Source organism: Chionomys nivalis, chromosome 3 (genome assembly GCF_950005125.1).
Source record: "Chionomys nivalis chromosome 3, mChiNiv1.1, whole genome shotgun sequence".
Classification (NCBI taxonomy): Eukaryota; Metazoa; Chordata; class Mammalia; order Rodentia; family Cricetidae; genus Chionomys; species Chionomys nivalis.
In genome coordinates, this window is record NC_080088.1 from 287,850 (window position 1) to 308,756 (window position 20,907).

Genomic DNA, 20,907 nt, shown 5'->3' on the forward strand with positions numbered 1-20,907 from the left:
TCTCTCAGGTTTAAGAGCCCCCGTGTTTCATTTAGATAAGTTTCTACCTGTGATCAAGAGAAAGGGACTCCTTTACTTCCAGCTTTTGAAACTTGAAGTATAAAATTTGCTTGCCTCTGTCTTTATAAAGTAGGACAGGACGTTGGGTTTGGTCACAAAGAACCCAACGGGGTTAAACCTTAGTTCAGTCATTTTCTTGTTGTTACCTTGGACAAATTTCTCCTCCTCTCTGAACAAAGTTTCTTTGCTAACGTGGGACAATGTTTTCCTTCCAGTGTTTCCATGAGTAGAAAGTGAGTCTATAAAATCCCAGAGTCTTGGGCAGGATCTGATGGCAGCTGAGGTGACCTTCATGAGTGCCTACCAGGTGTCTCACCTAGCTGTTATATCTTTGTGACTTGGAGTACCATCCCTGTGAAAGGGGTCCTGCTTCATAATATTGCTATTTCTGTTGACCACATTCAAGGGAGATAGCTGACTGTTCTCCACCCATAAAGGCTGCACTTTTTCTTACTGAAAGTTCTGGAAACAATCGCTACCCCCAAGAAAGGCCACAGGAAAAAGGACCCAGCCACAAGCTCAGAAAGTGACATGATAAAAGAAAGGGATGTTTCTATTGGGATTGGGACTAGTTCTGATAGGAGGGGTGTGTGTATGTGTGTGTGTGTGTGTGTGTATGTGTGTGTACCTTGCCTCTTTCATTGGCTTCTTGCTTGGGCTCTACAGGCATGACAAGAAGCTGGCCTAAAGTCAACTGGAGACAGGATACTGAGCCAGATGCCTTCCCACACTCTGGTTACTACCTCAGCATAGCCCTGGGTATTGCACCACAAAGTCGGATGAAAGGAAATTCTTGGGGTGACAGGGGCATCAGAGTAGAGGCCCTGCTGGCTTAACTGGCCTGGGAGGCAACCATGATAGCTTCCCCAACAACTGCTATCTGCCAGGGTGCTGGGAACAACTTGATAATTCCAGTAGGTACGTCTAGGAGAAGAGACAAACTAGAAAGTTCCTGGAACCCGCTTTCCCTTTTGTTTAGACATTTAAGATAATTATATTGGAAATTTAACAAAAGTCCCACTCCTTTGGAAGTATGTTTATAAGTCTTTAAGTGAGCTGGGGATGTAGCACAGTTGGTAGAGTGTTTGCCTGGCATACATGAGGACCAAGGTTCCATCCCTTAGTATCACATAAAGCTGGGCATGGTGGTATACATCTATAATCCCAGCACTCAGGGGTTAGAGGCAAGAGGATCAGGAGTTCAGAATTACCTACATGGCTACATGACTAGTTAAAGGTCAGCCTGGGTTTAATGAGACTGTCTAAGAAAAAAAAATCCCCACAAAATAACTATTCAACAATAATGAATAATTTCTCATATGAATGAGGATAACTATGTACAGACACAAAACTTATAACACTAGATACGTTTATTTCTGAAAATACAGCATCCTCATATCTTCTGAATTTGAAGATGGCAAAATATGCCCAACCTTGACATGTAGATGAGGAAATTGCCTTGAAACAGTGATGTGGGATTCCCCTCTGTATGCTGTGAATACCATTGGTTAATAAGGTAACACTTGGCCGGTTGATAGGGTAAAACTTAGGTGGGGAAAACTAAACTGCATGCTGGGAGAAAGAAGGTAGAGTCAGAGAGAAGCCATGTACCCCCACTGGAGCCAGGCGGAACTTTAGCGATTAAGACACAGCCATGTGGCGATACACAGATTACTAGAAATGGGTTAAATTAAAATGTAAGAGCTAGTCAATAAGAAGTTAGAGCAAATAGGCCAAGCAGTGATTTAATTAATACAGTTTCTGTTTTATTATTTTGGGTCTGAGCTGCTGAGAAGTTGGGAACAAACTAGCAGCCTCCTCTAACAAAACAGGGTGAGTCAGCATAAAACATTCAACAGGTAACTCTTGACTGGGTGATGAGCATCTCAGAAATGTCTGGAATGAAAATTGGAACAGTGGGGCCTTTCATTCTAGCCTCTGTGGGGGGCTAGCTCTTGGAAGCATGCTGGAGAGGAATTCAGAACATGGGTCCTCTGCTTTCCTCCTCTCTGCCACTATATCCAGCACACTAATGAAGGGAGATCCAGTTTAAGTTCAGAGTGAAGCCTCTGGAAGTCCTCCTGGTAGGCAGCTGATTCTGGTGGCTCCTGTGGTTTGATGTAAAATGCTAGAAGCCCAGGCTAAGCAGCTGGGAAATGTTTCACCATCCACTAACTACCACATGGGAGAGTTGACTTGGGGGCAGCAGCCAGCACGCCTAGGGTCCTCCTCCACGTACAGACCCCTACCCCACCTACTCATAGCAACTCAGAGTCACAAACTTTTGCATTGAAGAGTATTTCCACCTGAACTAGGGAGATGGATCAGTGGGTAAGAGCACTTTCTGTGTAGGGCCTGAGTTTAAATCCCTTGAACACATGTAAAAAGCCAGATGTGGGGGAAGCCTGCCTGTAACACTGTAACACCAGAGCTGGGGGAAGGGGACAGATAGAAGAGTGCTGGAGCTTGCTGGTCAACAACCTATCTCCAGAGTCACTAAAGAGATCCTGTCTCAAGGGAGTAAGGTTGAAAGTGGAGTGGGACACCTGATGTCCTTCTCATCCTTTCCTGCTGTGTATGGGTGCATGGACCTGAAACACACATAGGCATATTACACACACACAGTGGTTAAACTCATCAAACAGCAGTCACAGCCAAATGTGACTGAAAACTAGACCTATCAAAATCCACTGAAGTGAGGCCAGGTGCTCCTCACAGAACTGTATTCTGCTCCCCAGGTCAAAGTGCGGCCTCATGGGGAGCAAAGAATGTCATGACAAGGAAGGTGTGTATTACTTTTGCCAGAAAACTAATCTCTTTATGAACTTACAAGGTGTTTCTGCTCTAGTTGCATGCATGTTTTGACTACCTGCATTGTCCCATAAGCCCATGTTGTTTATAGAAGCAGATATTGACACCCTGTATATCTGTATATCAACAGTGTCTTTGTAGACACATATGAAAATATGGCTCATCCCAGACTAGAGGTGGTGGGTAATTTGCAGTTTGTTACAAGCCTGTAGCTGTGTCAGTAGGGTGAGTAGTCCCTGAGACATGTCAGTGGAGGAATGAGACTGGTTGCACCAGTCACACAGGATGGATGAGCTCCTCTTCATCCCCACCCACACGGTAGCAGCCAGCATGCACGTGAACTCTCATGAACACACACAGGAGGACTTGGGTATGAACATGCACAGGTAGATATGGTCTAGACTTTCAGGTGCCTGATAAGACCCGCACCACTCAATTGCATAGACCTAGCTATAGGTCAGAAAATAATTGACCCTTTCTTCAAATGAGAACAGATTTCATTTACTTTTGCTTAAAATACCAGGTGTAAAGAGGGGAAATAGGAATAGGTCAGAGCCTCTGGTCTTTGGACTATACCAGTGCTCATCAGCCTATGGTAACTTACATGGTTTTTAATCCCATATCCTGACTAGGAAAGGCTCAGGTTCAACACCAGCAGCCTTTAGAGGATTCCATTCTGTTCCCACAAGTTCCCTCTGTCCAACTGCCACCCAGTCGTTCTCCTCAAAGATAGAGGTGAAGGGGACACTGATTCTAGGTTCAATTCTCCACCCCACCCCCACCCCCGTGAAGCCAGTCATTGGCTAGCAGACTTCTACATAGTAAGAGAATACTGAATGTTAGGCTCACCTTGCCCAACTTGAAATCTAGTTCCATTGACACAGCTGCAAATAACACAGCTGAACCATGTTAAGAGATAAGGCTGTGTCAGGTCTTAGAGAATCTGGCTACTCTGTTTCTGACAACTTTCTTAACATTTCTTTCTCAAATTGAGCATGAAGAAGTGTGTCACAAATACACAAAATAGACACAGGGTGCACCCCCCCCCCAAAAAAAAAAGTCAGTGATCCATCCACATCCTGAACTAGGACCTGGGTTTGACAAGCACATTCCAGGATCTAGAATTAGCACAGGCGTTGACCCCATATGGCAGCCCATAAGCCTAGTTTAGGGTGACAGCTACGTGCTGCCTTTGCTGGCTGGCCTTACAAAAACCCAGTCCCGGTGGTCGAGAAATTGTTGGAATTCTCACTTCATTGGGGCATCGCTTACCAACGCGCACGCGCGCACAGACTCCAGCCAGGGCGCCTGGCAGTAGCCCTTACGGTTGAAGGCGCCAAACGCGGCTCCCCAGGAGATCACCATCTTGCTACCACTCAGGGTTGTGGTGGGAGAGGCCCTGAGCGCTTAGCCTGTGCAGGCGCCCGGGACCTTTAAGGGGCGGAGCTGTGAAGGGAGACTCTGCTTCTGCCCGCCCCCAGGCCCGACCTCCAGCGGCTACTGCAAGCGGCCGGCTGGGAGCCCCGGGCTGGGAGCAAAGAGGAAGCGCCTGGCCCCGCACTTCCCTGCCGCGCTTGGGGAGAGGCCGCCTCTGTCCTGCATTCCAGTTCCAGGTGCGCAGTGCTCTATTCGGCACCCAGACCGGTTCCCGCCGCCCTCCTCGCGGTCTCTGCCTCTCAGCCCCCGGACCCCACGCCCCTGCGCCCCGGCGGATGTCCTGAGTCGCCACCCGTTCGCTCCGCGCCCCGGGGCCACGGCTGCTCGGGGAAGTCGGGGCGCGCGCGCCGGGTATGCGCCGTCAGCATGGGCTCGTGGCTCGGCGAGGTACAGTGGCTCATCCTGGTGTCCCTCTTCGTCGCGGCCCTGGGCACGGTGGGCCTGTACTTGGCGCAATGGACGCTGACCAGGGCGCGACCCCCGCCCCGGCGGCGGGCGGAGCCGGACGAGCGACGGCGCCGGGAGTCAGACACGCTCCTGTCCTGGATACTGACACTGGATAGCTGGGAGAGCCAGTGGCAAATGGCCTGGGTGACCGCCCTGAACTACGAGGCCCAAAGAAGAGGGGTGAGTTCCTAGGAGGGCGTGGTGTTTAAGTTTGAGGGGGGCATCAGAAAGAGCCCAATCGATTGGAGGCCGGCACAGCTCCTGACCGGCACCCAAGGAAAGGCATTCCATCCCTGAAGTTAGGACCAGGGAGAGTGCAACACCAGCAAAGGGGAATCAACAACGTGACTGTTTGATACACTGAACATCAGTGGCTGCCTAGTGTGGGCAGTTTGTGGGAGAATTGCCCAGAGGACCTGAGCCCACCCAGTTGGTCCCTGGTGGATTCTGAGTGGACATTTATTGATTTTGAACCTGATAAATGAATAACTGTGATCCAAATATGCTTCTATGTTGAATTTGTTGCACTATGCCTAGAGCTTCTCAATTCAAAAGGGCTTGCATTTCTGAACATATTGCAGAATAGTGACCATTTGTTGAGATCTCACTGCTTGACATATGTGGCCCTGGGGACTGTAAGTGCTTATTCCACTCCCAAATCAGCATGGCATCTTCACCATCATACAACAGTCTTTGGTTGTTAGACCCAGGATGTGGACCCAAAATGTGCTGACCTTACACCTTGGGCTTATTACCTAGCTCTGTGCCTCACACTCTTGTGGTTGTTTCTTTCGTTATTAATTGCTTGCTGACTTATTTTTACTTTTAAGAGATGCTAGTGTCAAGTTCCCGGCGTCTACAATTTGAAGGCATTCCACAGGGAAATTAGGAGTTTGGTGGGACAGAGCTGGCACCTGTCAGCACTGCATCTGTCCCTTGACTTCAGGTACACAGGCACCCACACTTGCTGTGCAGCCCAGTGGATACTTAGACACAGTGAATACTACAGTGTTTAGTCACTGTCGTGGCTGAGCCTGTTCACTTTTAGAATATTTCACAGTGGGCCCTGAGCCAAGATTTTGTGCCATGGCCTTGGTGCATGTGGCCACGGAACAAAAAACAAAACAAAACAAAACAAAAAAACCCAAAAAAAAGGAAGGAAAGAAGGAAGAAAAGGAAAAAAGTTTTAAGTATAAATTAGTATAAATTCAACAGTACAAGAGACTTTGCTCTGGACTCTTGGAAAAAGATTTCTGGATACAAAGGCTACAAACTTAGTTGACATCTTCTTGATACCTAGAATAGGTGCCCAGTCATCGGAGCTGGACCTTTACCCAGGGTCAGCATGCAAGCTGTGTACCTCGTATGTAGGCGTAAACACCATCCCACCATGGAGCTGCTGTCACTGACCCCCATTTGATTTGGTGTCAGAAACCTGGCTTCAACAAGAACACTGAGTTGCCTGAGCTGATGCCGGTCTTGGCCTCTTTCTCTGTAGGGTGCTATTGGGTGTTTTGGTTAATGATCTGTAGGAGGTGGACACTAGTGGCCCAGAGTCAGTGACCCTCCCTTTTGTGAATTTTGGATGTTTTATTTCCTGTCATTTCTTGTTTGACTTCGTAAAATATGATCATGTTCTCAGGGTTCTTTGTGCCTGGAGGATTGACTAGAAAGGAGAGGAAGCCCCTCCTTAGCACTGGGCTTGGTTGGGCAAGTGAATTCCCGTGGAATTAATGGCAGGTGAAGCCTCTCACCTGCAACCCTGGCCTTTGTGGTTGGGGAGGACCATGGGGAGGGGGGCTGGAAAGACACTGGCTTGTTCGCATGGTCCTGTCTCCTCTCTACTCTTCCAAATTTAGCCATTTATCCTAGGAGAGCCCCTGCCTAAAAGTACCAGTACTGTATTAGGTTCAAGCTCAAAGTAACTGGTGGCTCCTGCTGGGGTTTTGTGTGCACTTTTGCACAGGAATTGGTGTTGGAGTATCTCTTGGCACAGTCTTTGTTCTAGCTGATTGGCAGTTGCCAGGGAATGCTGCTTGATTGAATTCAAATGAAGGTTTTGCGGCAGATAGGAACTCAGTCATTTACCTCTCTACCACACCCCAGTATCTTGGGCTTTTGCTGTTGTTACAGTTATGTTACGCAGGGAACAGATGCTGGCATTTATACTAGTAAGAGCCTGACCCCAGCGGCCAACCCTGCTGGAGTTTCTCCCTGCTCTCCCCTGCCTTTGAATTCCACTAATCCCTGATTAGGGCTGATATTCCCAGACTGCTTTTGGCATAGACAGCCACAGTTTAGAGGTCCCCTACCCCTACTCTGTCCTGAAATCCCTTTGCCCTAGCCAGAGTGACAATTCATATTTGGAAGTCAACCAATACTTGCTCTGTCATTGGTGGAGAGGCACTAGGAATATTTGATCATGTCCAGCATCTCCTATGACAAGGGAAACCTTCTACCAAGGGGGAAGGAACAGTAACCTGTCCCAGTCTAGGTTTTACCCTAGATTTGTATTTGTGTGTGTGTCCTGTGTGTGCAGTTGCACATGCACAAGCATGTGTTCCTGTGGTGACCAGAAGACCACTTCAAAGACACTATTCACTTTGTTTTTGTGAGACAGAGTCTCTTATTGGCTTGGAGATCACTGATTCAGTTAGGCTGGCTGGCCAGCAAACCCCAGGAATCCACCTGTCTCCACTCTACAGTGCTGGGATCACATCCACCCTCGTCCTCCACACCTAACTGGTTCCCTGGGTTCTAGGAATCGAACTCAGATCCACATGCTTACACAGCAAGCATTTTCTTACTGAGTTATCGTCCTAACCTCATCATAATTGTTTTAAAATGGAAAGGAACTCTAAACTTTTCTGCCCAACCCCCCTCTAGAAGTAAGGAGCTGAAGCCTGGCTAGCTCAAGGTCAGCCTGGACCTTGGTCTGGCTTCTTCGTGGTCCTGTCTCACCTACTGCCATGCTTGTGGGAAATGAACTCATCCCTGAGCCCCAATTGTTTCTTCTGAATGAGGTGCAGTGAGGAGGGCCTGGGTGATGGAGCTAAATTTCTGTGATACCAGGACTAAGCCGTGACTCGTGGTGGCTTCTTTGTGCTCTTATAAGTGTAGCTGGGCCAGTTCCAACCCAGATATAGTTTATAGGGTGATTAGTTGGGTGGGAAAGAGGGGAAGCTATCATGTCCCAGACGCTGGTCAGCAGTTTTCCAGTGTATAGGGATTATGGGAGTCGTTGGAAATACCCTTGCCTGCTTCTGTATCACAGTGCCACATTCACAAGAAGGACTTGGGTTAGCTGAAGAGTAGAGAATAGGAAATACTTTCCTCACCTTGGGTGAGAAGCCACTGTGCACACCTGTCTCTAAGCCATCCGTCAGCCAGAGTTTTGCTGTGCCCAGCAACACGTCCAGTTGCTGGTTTTAATGTTAAGTCTTGCTTCTCCACCAAGTCTGATATTACAAAAACCCACACTATTGATGGGGCTGATGGAGCCAGAGGACCCAGGAAGTCTTGTATTATCTGAAGGTAGCTGCTCAGGGTAACGCTGTGGCTGACCTTCTGTCACATGAACGCTTTGGCTTGTGATAATAATCAGTTACACCGGTGATGACCCATTCCCCTACACCACCCAAGATTACCCACGGTTGCTGTTTCACAGCCCTGGCTTGGGATGCCATCATGCTGGTGACAGGAGGCCTCACCTGTGGCTGCAGTGCTTCCCTTCCACCCTGATGCTCTGTGTAGCACATGCTGGTCTCAGTCCATGTTCTGCTGCTGGTGTTATGGGCTTCTCTGGTGTTTACGTCCTGCCCTCAACTGGCAGTGACTCTAGATTAGAAAGATTCTCAGATCTGTTCATTTCTGTAATCCTTCAATCCATGATTTCTTCCAAGGAATGCTCTAACACAAGTGAGTAAGATGTCAGTTTAGTCTTTAGAGGGTGGGTAGTCAGTGTGAACTTAGAACGTGTTCTGAATAGCACTGACTTCTCTGAGATTCTGTAACTTGCATGTAAATAATAGCCAGTAACTGCAGTCTTCCCATCACCTAAGGACTTTCATGTTGTACTTACAAAAACCAATGGCAGAAGCTGTGCAAAGCAAGGCTGATAGTGAGACTCTGACAGTTACTCCAAGTAAGGGCCCTGGGTCATCTTGTTCTTTCCACTGAGAAGAAAAATGGGCTTGGGGCAACTCTGTGAACTCTGCCTTGTCCCTACACCCCAGTGTACACTCTCTTTAAACTCAGACACTAAGGCTTCTTCCCAGTTCAAGGGCCTTCTCACAGGGCATCCCAGAGTTCCTTATGTGTGCATCTCTTTTCTCCTTCTTGAAATAGCAGAAGTGCCTGAGTCCTCTTCTGTAAGGATGCTGCCCTACCCCACACACTCCGCAGTCTGTACTTATTCCCCTCTTGGTCACTTGTGCCTCCAACTGCTCTCTACATTGTGAGCCTAGGCAGAGCTTGGGTCTGTCCACACAGAGGTGGACATCATGCCTAGCTCAGAAGTGTCTGGGAGCAAGCCCTGTGCATGAACGGTGTAATGGCACCATGATGTCTGGATGCAGACCTCAGACTTGGGAGCCAAAAGGCCCCAAGAAGAACAACAGGCTGTTTAATGTGCTCTGTTGTAGCATTCTGAAGAACAGAAATGGAAAGGAAGCTAGCCTGTGACTGTGCAGTTCTCCAGAGTGAAGCCCAGGACAAGTGCCAGTGGAGCTGATCTTTATACTCGGCTGTGCTCCCAAAAGACAGGAATTCAGGAAAGAGTGGGTGTCTTATCCACACCAACCAAAATCAGCCAAAGCTAACCCCAACCCCCTTCTGGTGGCTGAGGAGGGAAGAGGGCTCCTCAACCATATGGAAGATAGGTGTGAGACACTGTTGGAGTTTGAGTCCCAACTCTGTACTCACTAGCTGTGTGATCTTGGGCAAGTCTGGTTTCTCTTTATTTCTGCAGAAGGGAGTGGCATAGAGATTCGTGAGCTTGTATGAACAATGCCTAGCATATTGAGGGTCAGGGCTGCTCTTTTGTAAGCTCTTACTTGAGAGCTGTTTGACTTGCTTTTGGATTTGTAGAAAAGTTGGAAAAATAATTGAGTTTCTATGTGTTTCTCACCCAGCCTCCCTTAACTAACAGTCAATGATTAGAGCAGAATGACTGTTGGCACAGGGTTGTTATAACTTAAAACTGGAGAAATTTAGTTAGAATAAGGTGTTAACAGTGTAACTACAACCAAACATGCAATAAAATTAACTTTGTGTAGAACAAGGTGTTAACCTGGGCACAGTTACATTACCAACTGGAACTACTGTAGCTACAACGAAAAACAAAGTGAAATTAACATTGTAACCGTACAAGACATTAACATTATCACAATCCCTTTAATAAGAAAACATAGTATTCCTTAATCTCAGCAGCTTCCTCTGTGCATCATCTTATTGCTCAAGGTCCTTGCAGGTCTCCTATGACCCTTAATTGGTACTTCTTAGTCTCCCACAGTCTGTAATGGTTTCTCATTCTATCTTGTTATTTATGAACTTGATAAGATGGAGTATTGTTGACTGTTATTTTGCTGAGTATCTGTCTGCTTTTCCCTGCTGTTGTGTTGAGGCTGTACATACAGAAACAGTACCCCATGACTGTTTAGTACTGAGAGTTCATGGTATTGGTGTAACTTGCACTGGGTCCTGTGAGATGCTTTTGTGCCTTATGTCTCCACATGTGGTTGTAGTTACCATGACTTGGGAGATGGATGTTTCTGCTCTCAATTTAGTGTCCTTAGTGTGGCTTACCAGCAACAATTGCCTCCATGGTGTTTCCTTAATAGTGATTTGCTATTTCTTCCTTTATGTTATTAACTGAACCTCTACGGAGAGAGGCAATGACCACTCCTTTATGTATATTTAACTGGTTGCATACATCACTGTGAACTTGTGTTTTGTTTGTTCTCTATATTGTTCTATGGGTCCTAACCCTGTACCATTCCTATTACTCTGCTGCCTAAATTGCTGCTGTGTTTTTTCTAGCCAGCTGTGTTCTTCATCAGTCCACACTTGTGTTTCTTTTCTTGCTTTATGGTTTCACAAGGCCGTGTGTGTGTGTGTGTGTGTGTGTATGTGTGTGTTTTGCTCATCTTGTATTTTCTCTTCCTCTGACCCTGGAAATTTCAGTTCCATTTATTGGAAAAGGATTTAGAGTTGAGGATGTAGAGTTTGGGTATGCATACCACTGCTCAGCTCTGAGTATTTTAGACCCTTCCAGTGGACAGAGCTTCAGCAGAGCAGTGAGCATGAAAGTGTGTGTTTTTTCATGTCTGTCAGTATTTGACTTCTAAGTCACGAGTGCATATCAGTACTCTGTTTTTTAGTTCAGCAGCAGGGTTCATCTTAGTCTCCTCTCTTTTGTTGTGTGGATGTATGGGTCTCCCACCCTCATGTGTATGTTTGTGAGTGCCAATGGAGAATCTCAGCTGTCACTCTTCAGATGCCATCTCCTTGTTTTTTGAGACAGAATCTATCATTGGCCTAGAACTCATTGTCAGCCTTTAGTAACTTCCTGAATCTGTTAGCCCAACCTCTCCTATTGGGATTGCGAGCAAGCATTAATACACCTGACTGCTTAGGCACTAGGGATGCAATTCAGGTACTCATTTTGCACAGCAAGTGCTTTACTCTCTGAGATATAGTTCCTTCTTCACTTTTAGTTTTTTTTTTTTTTCCGCTTGGTCAGTTATGTGATCATATTGCTAACCCACCCATTGCTAACCCTGTAGAAACACTTGTGCTGGATTACAGGTTCTGTGCACAGTCAGGATGGTCTTCTGAATGTTCTTAATATCCATCCTCCTACTCACTTTGAGTGGTTATGTAGTTCATGTGTCATGTTAGGCTTCCTTGTGAGTGTTTGTTTTTCTATCTAGTTTCTTCCACATCTTGGTTTAAATGTGCTTTTAGCTAAGTCTGCTGACTTGAGTTCAGTCACTGGAATCCACTTTGTGGAAGAGAATTAACCCTTTCAGGTTGTCCTCAGACCTCCACATGCATTCTGCTGCATGCACATACCCTCTCCTACACTATATATGAAAATAAAATACTAAGGAAAAAAATCAAACTGGAGAGAAAACTCAAGGGTGAAGATGCTTACCACCAAGCATGATGCCCAGAGTTCAACCCCTGGAACTCACATGGAGGACTTCTCCAAATGTGCTAAATTTTAAAATTAACCACCCCTCTTCCCAGGGCCTTGGGATGTTACTGTTGCCACATGCAATATTCCTATTTGAAATTCTTGGACCAGATGTTTTCTTGATGTCTGATTCTGAAATATTTTCATATGCATACTTAGATAACTTGGGGATGGGATCTGAGCCTAAATATGAGCTTCTCTTCTGTTTCATATGTACTTTAAAGAGTGTGCATGGTGTCCACACTGAAGGTAATTTGACACATATTTAAACAGTCCTGTGCTTGAAACAATACTTTATGGTGTGGCGCTTTCCACTTGTGGCCGCGTGACTGAGCGTCTACTTCAATCAGTCTGTTCTGGATTTTCCCCTCATTGCCCAGAGCCACAGTTCTAATCACCGAGGCACTGTAGCATGGGCCAGGGTCCAGGGCCACCCACCTCACTTCTCAGGTTTTTTGTTTGTTGTTTCAATATATGTGTTTGTAAGGGTATGTGTGTGAATGTGTGTTTTCTGGTAGTTTCTACATGAGGTTTTCCTCATGTGTGTTCAGAGTCTTTTTGTTCGGGGCAGATGACTGTGGTCTGGTGTTGCTAGTCTTGGGCAGAACATCAGCAGTGCAGGAATTGGTTGAAAGCTGTGAGTTCACTCTGCTCCAGAGTCCACAGGAGGCAGGTGGATTATAGGTAGAAAGGTAGTCTTCCCCATCCTTGTTTTAACTTACAATGTATGTCCTTTGTAAGGCCATACCTTGACATTAAAGATCTTTTCAAGGTTTTGCCCAAAAGGCACCACAAGAAGGAGTATCCACCCTACCTGCTCTGCTGTGGCTCTGGGGCAGTGTCTGTGTCCAGGTGGAAGGAAGGCATCCCTGTGTTTCTCGGCTTCTCTGGGATGCTCTGTTCTGCTGACTTACCTCAGCATCTCAGCACCCTGCTAATGGCACCTGCTTGGCACTGGCCTCTGTGCACAAGATCAGCTCATAGTGCAGTGGTTTCAGCAAGTTCATAGGGTCCTTAGCCAGCTGCTCCCACCAACGCCAGTTCAAACTCCAGATGCAGCCAGCACAGCCTGGATGGAGATGGTGACTTCATCCCTCCTGCAGTGTAGATTTTTACCACTTTTCATGATGTTTAAGGAGTGAGGTAGGTGCTGTTAACACAGGGTAAGGTTCTAAATCCTAAATAAAAATGAACTATGTATTTTATGCTTGATTTTGATCTCTGGGAATTCTTTTTTTTTCCCCTTTTATTTTATGTGCATTGTTGTTAAGGTGTCAGATCCCCTGCAACTGGATCTTTAGACAGTTGTGAGCTGCCATGTGGGTGCTGGGAATTGAACCCAGGTCCTCTGGAAGAGCAGTCAGTGCTCTTAACCACTGAGCCATCTCTCCAGCCCCTGATCTCTGGGAATTCTTAAGAAATAGGGAGAGAGTTATGTCACTGCTCTTCTGCACCAGGCCTGCCTGAGCACCTTTGGTCCCCTTACATGTCAGTTCTGTCTCCTGTCTTTCCTCATACTCATATAGGTAACTAGCTCACTGCCATGGAGTCCTGACTTATAGGACACACATAGGACAGCAGCTTCTTGTCCCTCACTCAGAACTTTAAACAGGAAAGACTATCTAACAGGAGAAGGTAAAGAAGGTTTCAGTCTAAGGGCATCTTGGTATGTAAGCTGGGACTTCCCAGAAATCTCATTTTAAAGAGGATAGTCCTTGGCTTGCTGTCCAAACCCATATTTACTTTTATAAAGTATTGATTTTACTGCCTTGTAGTCACATTGACTATACACACACACACACACACACACACACATATATAGACACACACAAACACATACACACATACATACATACATACACTCAAACCAGGAGAAGATGAGCTGTGTGTTTTGGAGATTTGAAAAACAAAACAAAAAACAAAATAGGGTCTCATGTAGCTCTGGCTGCCATTAAACTGAATATATAGCTAAGAATGTCCTTGAACTTTGGGTATTTCTGCCTCCAGCTCTTTTGTGCTAGGATTTCAGAGATGTAGTCCCGTGACAGTCGAATCTAAAGCTTCATGTATGCTGGATAAGAACTTTGCCAGCTGAGCTATATCCCCAGCCCTCACTTGGAAATGTTTAACTTGGAAGATTGCTCCACCCCAGAGAAAAGGAGAGTTGGCTCAGTGAATAAATTGCTTGCTGTACAAGCATGAGGATCTGAGTTTGAGTCCGCAAAACCCGTATAAAAATCGTGTGTGGTAGCATGTGTCTTTATAATCTTAGAGTGAGATAAGAGGCAGGAGAATATCCGGAAGTTCATTGGCAGCTAGCCTGGTGCGTATAGACTGTCTCAAACAAGGATGGACAAAGGTGAGGACTGACAATTCGGACTATGACTGGAATGTGCATGCATTCACATACACAGATGTTTACATACACATAATAAATATACATACCTGAAAAGAAATAAATAAAAAATAAGAGAGACACAGCCTTCACTGGAGAATGTATGACTGTGCGGCAAAGACTGAGGACACAGTCCGCAGACAGGCTCCTTTCCAGCCAGCAGTATTCTGTGCCATTTCACATCCCAGAGAGATACCAGGCCCTGGGTTTCTGCCCAGCAGTGGAAGAGGAGAAAGGAGATGGCACCTCAAGTAGCAGTGCCTCTACAACTTCACAAAGCAGAGCGGTAATTCCCTCCACCCAGAGAAGAGCACTTCCTTAGTAAGGAGGAGACATAGCTGACTCACAGCCTGCCCTGGGGCTGCACTTCTCTCCCATCCTGAGTCTCGGGACTCAGCATGATGCTTCATTGTGTTATCTTTGAGTCAGTTGTCCTCTGCATCCTTCCCTCATCACAGGGTCCTGCTTGCCTAAGTGCTGGGCAAGTCCAACATTGGCTGGTTCTCAAGGGTGTAAGCCTACTGATACTTAACCATTGCTAGCATGTTCTGTTACAGGTTGTTTTTGTTTTTTTAATTTTGTAGCAAATGTATATTTGAAAATAAACAAAACCCAGGGTTCATTTATGCATTTGTCCTCACATAGCTTCTCTCTTCCAGGACCCACTGCATCTCTCTTTCCAGCAGAACCCACAACCCCAGTCCTTGCAGCTGACAGTTAGAGAAGTCTCCAGTGTGGTCAAGTCAAACCAGGAGAAGGTGAGCTGGGTGTATGAACTATGTCATCTTTCCCTGCATGCTGAGTGAATGCCAAGCTGGAGGTGAGCCAGGTGCTTTGCTTCAGAATTACTGAAAATACAGAACCATTATTCTGGGGAGAAATGGTCAGCCTATAATGGTCTGCACATAAGAGAATATCATTCAGCAGTGAGATGGACAGAAGCACAAACACATGTGCACACCGTCAGTGAGCCTTGAAAACATGTTACTGGGGGCTGGAGATAGAGTTCAATAGGGAACATGATTGCCTAGCATACATGAAGCCCTGCGTTTGATCCCTAGCATATAAATTAGATATGGTAGTGCATACCTGTAATCCTAATACTCAGAAAGTAGGAGCAGGAAGATCAGAAGTTCAAGGTCATCTTCACCTACATAGTAAGTTCCAAGCCAAACTGGGCTCCGCAAGACCTTGTCTCAAAAGAAAACAAACGTCATGCCACATGCATCCCCGTCTTATGTGATTCCATTTATCTGAAATGCCCACAGCAGATAAGAGATGCCATGACCTGGTGTGTGGAATGACCTGGTGGGCACTGGAGTGGTTCCCAAGAGACAGAGGGTTTGTTGGTGATGATTGCTGCCCAGCTACAAATGTGTTAAAAGCATTTGAGTGTATACTCTAAAAGGCCAAATTCTATGACCTCTCAGTAAGGCTTGTGTGCGTGCGTGTGTGCCCGTGTGTACATGCATGTGTGTGAGTTTGTGCATGTGTGTGTATTTGTGCGTGCGTGCCTGTGTGCATTTATTTGTGTGTGTGTTTGTGCATGCGTACGTGTGTGTTTGTGCGTGCGTGTGTGCATGTGTTTGTGTGTGTGTTTGTGCATGCGTGCGTGTGTTTGTGTTCATGTGTGTGCGTGTGCTGTGTGTGCTTGTGTATGTGTGTGTGTAGTCAGCCATGAAAGGCAGTTTTTGAGCCAGTGAGGTATGGAATAGGATTAGTTCTATTGCTTAGAGTTTATAAGCCAGATGCACACATGAGACTGACCAGAAAGTCTAAGGAGACCTCAATATTGAGTCCAAGAAATATCAAAAATCAAAGATTAACTTTAGCCTGCTGTATTATCTTGTATTTACTGCTTTATTACTAATGATTATTATCATTAATACTATCCATTTTATATCCTTGGACCCTAAATGTGCCCCATGATAAAAATGACTTATCTGCCTAATAGTCAGCTTATCTTCCAAACTCAGAAACCTTCCCCACATGGGTAGTGGGACATCCTTGCCACTGTGGTTCCCATGGCCATCAGATGGGAAAGTCTTCTTATGAGAGGAAAAGGGACCCTATCAGTGCCATTCATTACAACTCTTCAAAGTGTACTTCTGTATACATAAAAAGAATATGGATTTGGGCTAGAGAGCTGGCTCAGCAGTTGAGAGTGCTTGCTGTTGGCAGAGGACCAAAGTTTGATCCCCAGCACTCAAACTGAGCAACTCACAACTTCCTGTAACCATAGCTCCAGGGATCTGACGCCCTTATATGGCCCCAAGGATAGGTGCACACACAAATAAAACAAAAGTAAAACAAAAAAAGAAAAACTTGTTAAAAATAAGAATCTCCTCCCTGCTGTTACCTTGGTCCCCTAAACTGTTCTAACAGTTTAGCTTATGCTTGTATGTCATATTATACACATGTGATTCTGTGTGTCTATATAAAAATCTAGGAACCACAAATTAGAGAAATAGAAATATTTATTCTTCTGAGTCTGGCTTAATGAGATTCTGTCTATTTGTGTCCATTTCCCCATAATTGATATGGCTTCATTTTTCTTTATGGCTGAAAGTAATTCCATGTGTATCTAAACGGCATTTTCTTTATGCATCCCTCTGATGTTGGACATCTAAGTTGGTTTTATGACTTAGCTATAGTGAATACTGCTGTAGAAACTTTGGTATGCAGTGTCTTTGTGACGAGAACATATTTTTTAGGCTGTGACATAGAAAGTAGTCCTGTCCTCTATCCTTGCTTCCCGCCCACAGTGGTGACCGTCCTGAATTTAGGCTGGTTTTTTCCTTCCCAGTCTTCTGGGTATTCCTCACCCCCACATGTGAAAGACCAGCATTTGCAGATCTATACTCATTTTATTTTCAAGTTTAATGTACAGGGCACATTTAGCAGACAGCTTGGAGGGAATCTCAGGTTGGAAGAGAGTGCTACCATCCCTCAGCCCCACATATCTTTGTCACCTTCACAGCAAGGATTGTTTGTATTTATTAACTTCTATAAACTTACTATGCATACTTTAGTACCCATATTTCTCTTCATGGAACTTGAAATTCATCTGATTGGTTACAGCTGTGTTTCCTTAGCTGTCATGGGTCAGGCTCTGAACAAGCTGGCTTGTATATCCTTCTTGCTTGACTGTCATTAGGGTTAGGATCTTGTAGAATCAGATTTATTTATTCCTCTTTCTTGGCTAGATAAATAGCTTGCTTTCTTTTCCCACAGGCGTGAGTGACAGATGCCCCAGGGGCCTGGTTGTTTTTCCAACTTCACAGGTGCACATTCAAGTTGTCAGGTTGGGGTTGACTAGGTGGGTCCAAGATATTCTGTTTAAAATTGGCCAGATGCTCCCCACATTGATTACTGTGGTGTTATGCCGTCAACCCAAGGAAGTTCTTATCCTTACAACCCTTGCTAATACAGAAGTCAAGTGTCCATGCTACCCCCTTGATGAGTTCAGAGAACTCTCTGGAAGATACTACAGTAGCAGTAGGAACTGAAACCTGTGGCAGACATTGGAATATAGAAGCTGACAGTCTGTGCAGTTGGTAAGGATAGAGGTAGATGACCCTGTAGCCACTTTCACAGGGTAGAAACTGAGACCTATGGAGCAGAGGGCCCAACTTTCCTGACACTTCCTTGGGAAGTGCCTGTTCCAACAGCCAGCACTGTCTCTGTCCGTGACCAATAAGGAGTGTACTTCTGGGGAGGTGGGCAGCTTGTGTTTTTGTTTTGTTTTGTTTTTCTGAAACTGCCAAGTCTGAGGGGCAGTGGAGTAGTGCTAGGAGCTGTCCTCACAGCTGAGCAGGGAAGGAGTCCAGCTTCTAAGGTCTTCACATTGCCGAAAAAGCAACTTAGGGAAGTGGGTAGGTGAAATGCACCTATTAGTCACTAGGGTGAATGTTCAACCTTTGGGTGAATAGTGTTTGTACATCCTGTTCAGAATCATGTCATTCACCATAGACAAAAGGGAAAAATGGTCCAAGCTGCGTGAATACATCAGTATGGACATAGAGTATTACTTGAGCTATAAAAGAACAAATACTATAGAGATATTAGGTGAGGCTGTGGATGTGGTCCATAGAGTCAAGGGCACAAGCAGAAAGCGAGATGGGTGTTGGAGGGGGTAGGAGGAACTGAGTACAGAGTTCGTATTTTGTGTGACAGACCTTCTAAAGAAATGGTCCACAGCGATGTGTCCAAGTGCTGTTCTCTGAGGTCAAGTGGGATGGCCAGGCAGGTAGGCAGACCTGCTCTTCACTCCCAGAGTGGTTGCCTTCTGTTGACTACTGGCTATGGGTGTAGGAAGGGTGGGACTTTGTCTTTGGGGCCCCTTAGTGACTCTTAGCTACCTTTAACCTGTGCTCGCCTATGGGAGTGTGTGTGTGTGTGTGTGTGTGTATATATAGGAGGGAAGGGGGGGCTGGAAGAGTGTGTGTACACTTATGTGTATGTGGAAGAGGTGGCTGGGATGCTGGTGTGTGTGTGTGTGTGTGTTATCTTCCTGAGCTTCTGGGAGGGTAAGACCCTTCATGTGCTTGGTTTCTGTATGTGGCATTTTCATTTTGAACAGGCGCCATGGCCAGCCATAACAAACTCACTTTTAGAAAGGTCTGGGGCCAGAAAATAAGCTTTTCTTGTAGCATGTCTCAATTTGGACATTACATAACTCCCCCAGTAGATGAAGACCTGGGATTGAGTGTAGCTTCGCTGTATTCTTCTTGACCATTCCCTGTAGGGTGCAAGTTTCCAGTGAAGTCTTTGTCAGTTTTCCCACAGTCTCCCTGCTGTGCAGAATTCTTGAGAACTTGAGGACCGCAAGTCCATGGTGTATAGAATTGAAAACGTTTGATTCCAAGAGTGTTTAAAAGCCTTTCCCTGCCAGCTTCCTCCATGACTTCCGGGGGTTTTCTTTGTTGTTTGCTTTCATCATTTTACCATGACTTTAGCCATGTTAAATCTTAACATGGCCTAAATGTTGTTAAATCTTAAATGTTATCTTGTGCTAAGAAAAAGACAGGTCCTCTTAAGCCCAACTTGTTCCATGGTTTAATATCTTCTCCCAGCTGAATAAAAGTAAGGACTGTGTACTTGTGAACTTATACAAAGGGCTTTGAGCTTGGACTTTCTCCTGCAGTCTTTTAAAAACACCTGTGTGTCACGGTTGTTGTCTTTGCAAACACCGGTTCTGCAACCCACAGTGAAATCTCTCATGGCTGCAACAGAGAAAAGTACCAAGGACAGGGGTAAGATTCAGGCCATGCCCAACCCACTGAGCTTGGAGCAGTCTGGTTCATGTAAGGCACTTTGAACATTGAACATGTGCATTTATCTTAGTGTCAAAGACTGAGTATCTTCCCATTCGGTTCTGACTCTCACAGCTAGAAGTTAATGTAACTGGCTGGATTCCTGGCTGAGGCTCACAAGCTGGGCCCTGCTGTACACCCTATTTCTGATTGGCAGGGGACAAATTGGGACTTTCCAGGACCCCTTTAGTTCAACAGATTGGAATGGCACACAACACAGGAGCACAGTTTGTGCTGTTTCCAGTTTTTAAAGCTATAGACAAGTGAAAAATGTGTACATGATGTGTGTGGAGTAGGAATAGTCCCCAGGACCCTTTGAATTTGGCTCCTCCTGGGAACCCCCTTCTTTGCCTGAACTTGGATGGAGGCTTCAGCACTCTGAATGACTGATTATTGTTTGGCTGCTCATTGATGTGAACCTCCAGTTCCCTGACTTCCCTGACCTCTTAGTCTTTCTGACGAGTCCCATCTGGAAGCTGTCTAGGGACTCCCAGCCACCACTTGTCTCATTAGCCACAAGAGACACTTGCTTATCACCCACAGCAAGCTCTGAGGAGTAGTGGCATTTTCCTGTGGTAACTCTCTTCAGGGGGCATCCTGTTAGATGAAACTTCCTTTAGGCATAAGCCTGGCCCTGCTGTCAGGCACTGGCATAGACGGCCTGTCATACAGAGATGCTTCCTGGGCCTGGGCTCTGATCTCTGCAGGCCTTCCTCCCTCCTTGGCTAGTCTCAGCATGCACCCACTGGTGATTTCTCCTAGACTTAATTACATACTTACAGAGGAACTAGTTCCTACCTACAGTCTCTTTCCTCACATCCTGGGAGAGGTCTGCTCGAGAGTGTTCCACCCAGGAGACGCAAGACTCTATTTCCATGCAAGAGTGGCCTAGATCCAGTCAGTCCTCCACAGTGCACCGTGGTCCTCCTATGTCTCTCAGCTGGAACAAAGGCTTCCCATATGTCTTGACAATCTAGGTGCAAAACTATACTTTGGCCACCCACTTAGTCACCTTCCTTTAACAGGTGGGATGGGTGTTGTTTTAAATGTTACGCAACCTCTGACAGAAGAGGAGAAATTCTAAAAAGACACTTGTATCCCTCTTGTCTACTGTCAGCCTAGTGAAACAATGAAGCCCAAAGAATTAAGACTTCTCTAGGAATCCAATGCTCAGGGAAAAGAAAGGCTGAAGCCTGGTGCCAGTTAAAGGAACTTGGCTCTTAGGAAGAGATTTCACAGTGCTG

At 45.9% G+C, this 20,907-nt stretch overlaps 1 protein-coding gene across 3 annotated transcripts in view; it reads left to right on the forward strand.

Annotated features, from left to right (window-relative positions):
* The first annotated feature begins 4,401 nt into the window (after positions 1 to 4,401).
* C2cd2 (C2 calcium dependent domain containing 2) overlaps positions 4,402 to 20,907 on the forward strand; it is a 74,981-nt gene continuing 58,475 nt past the window's right edge. For all 3 annotated transcript variants that reach the window (XM_057765318.1, XM_057765319.1, XM_057765321.1), the window contains exons 1-2: positions 4,402 to 4,935; positions 15,008 to 15,106. In XM_057765318.1, coding sequence (XP_057621301.1) covers positions 4,675 to 4,935; positions 15,008 to 15,106 — 360 coding nt within the window. In that variant the 5' untranslated portion in view covers positions 4,402 to 4,674. The remainder of the gene's footprint in view (positions 4,936 to 15,007; positions 15,107 to 20,907) is intronic.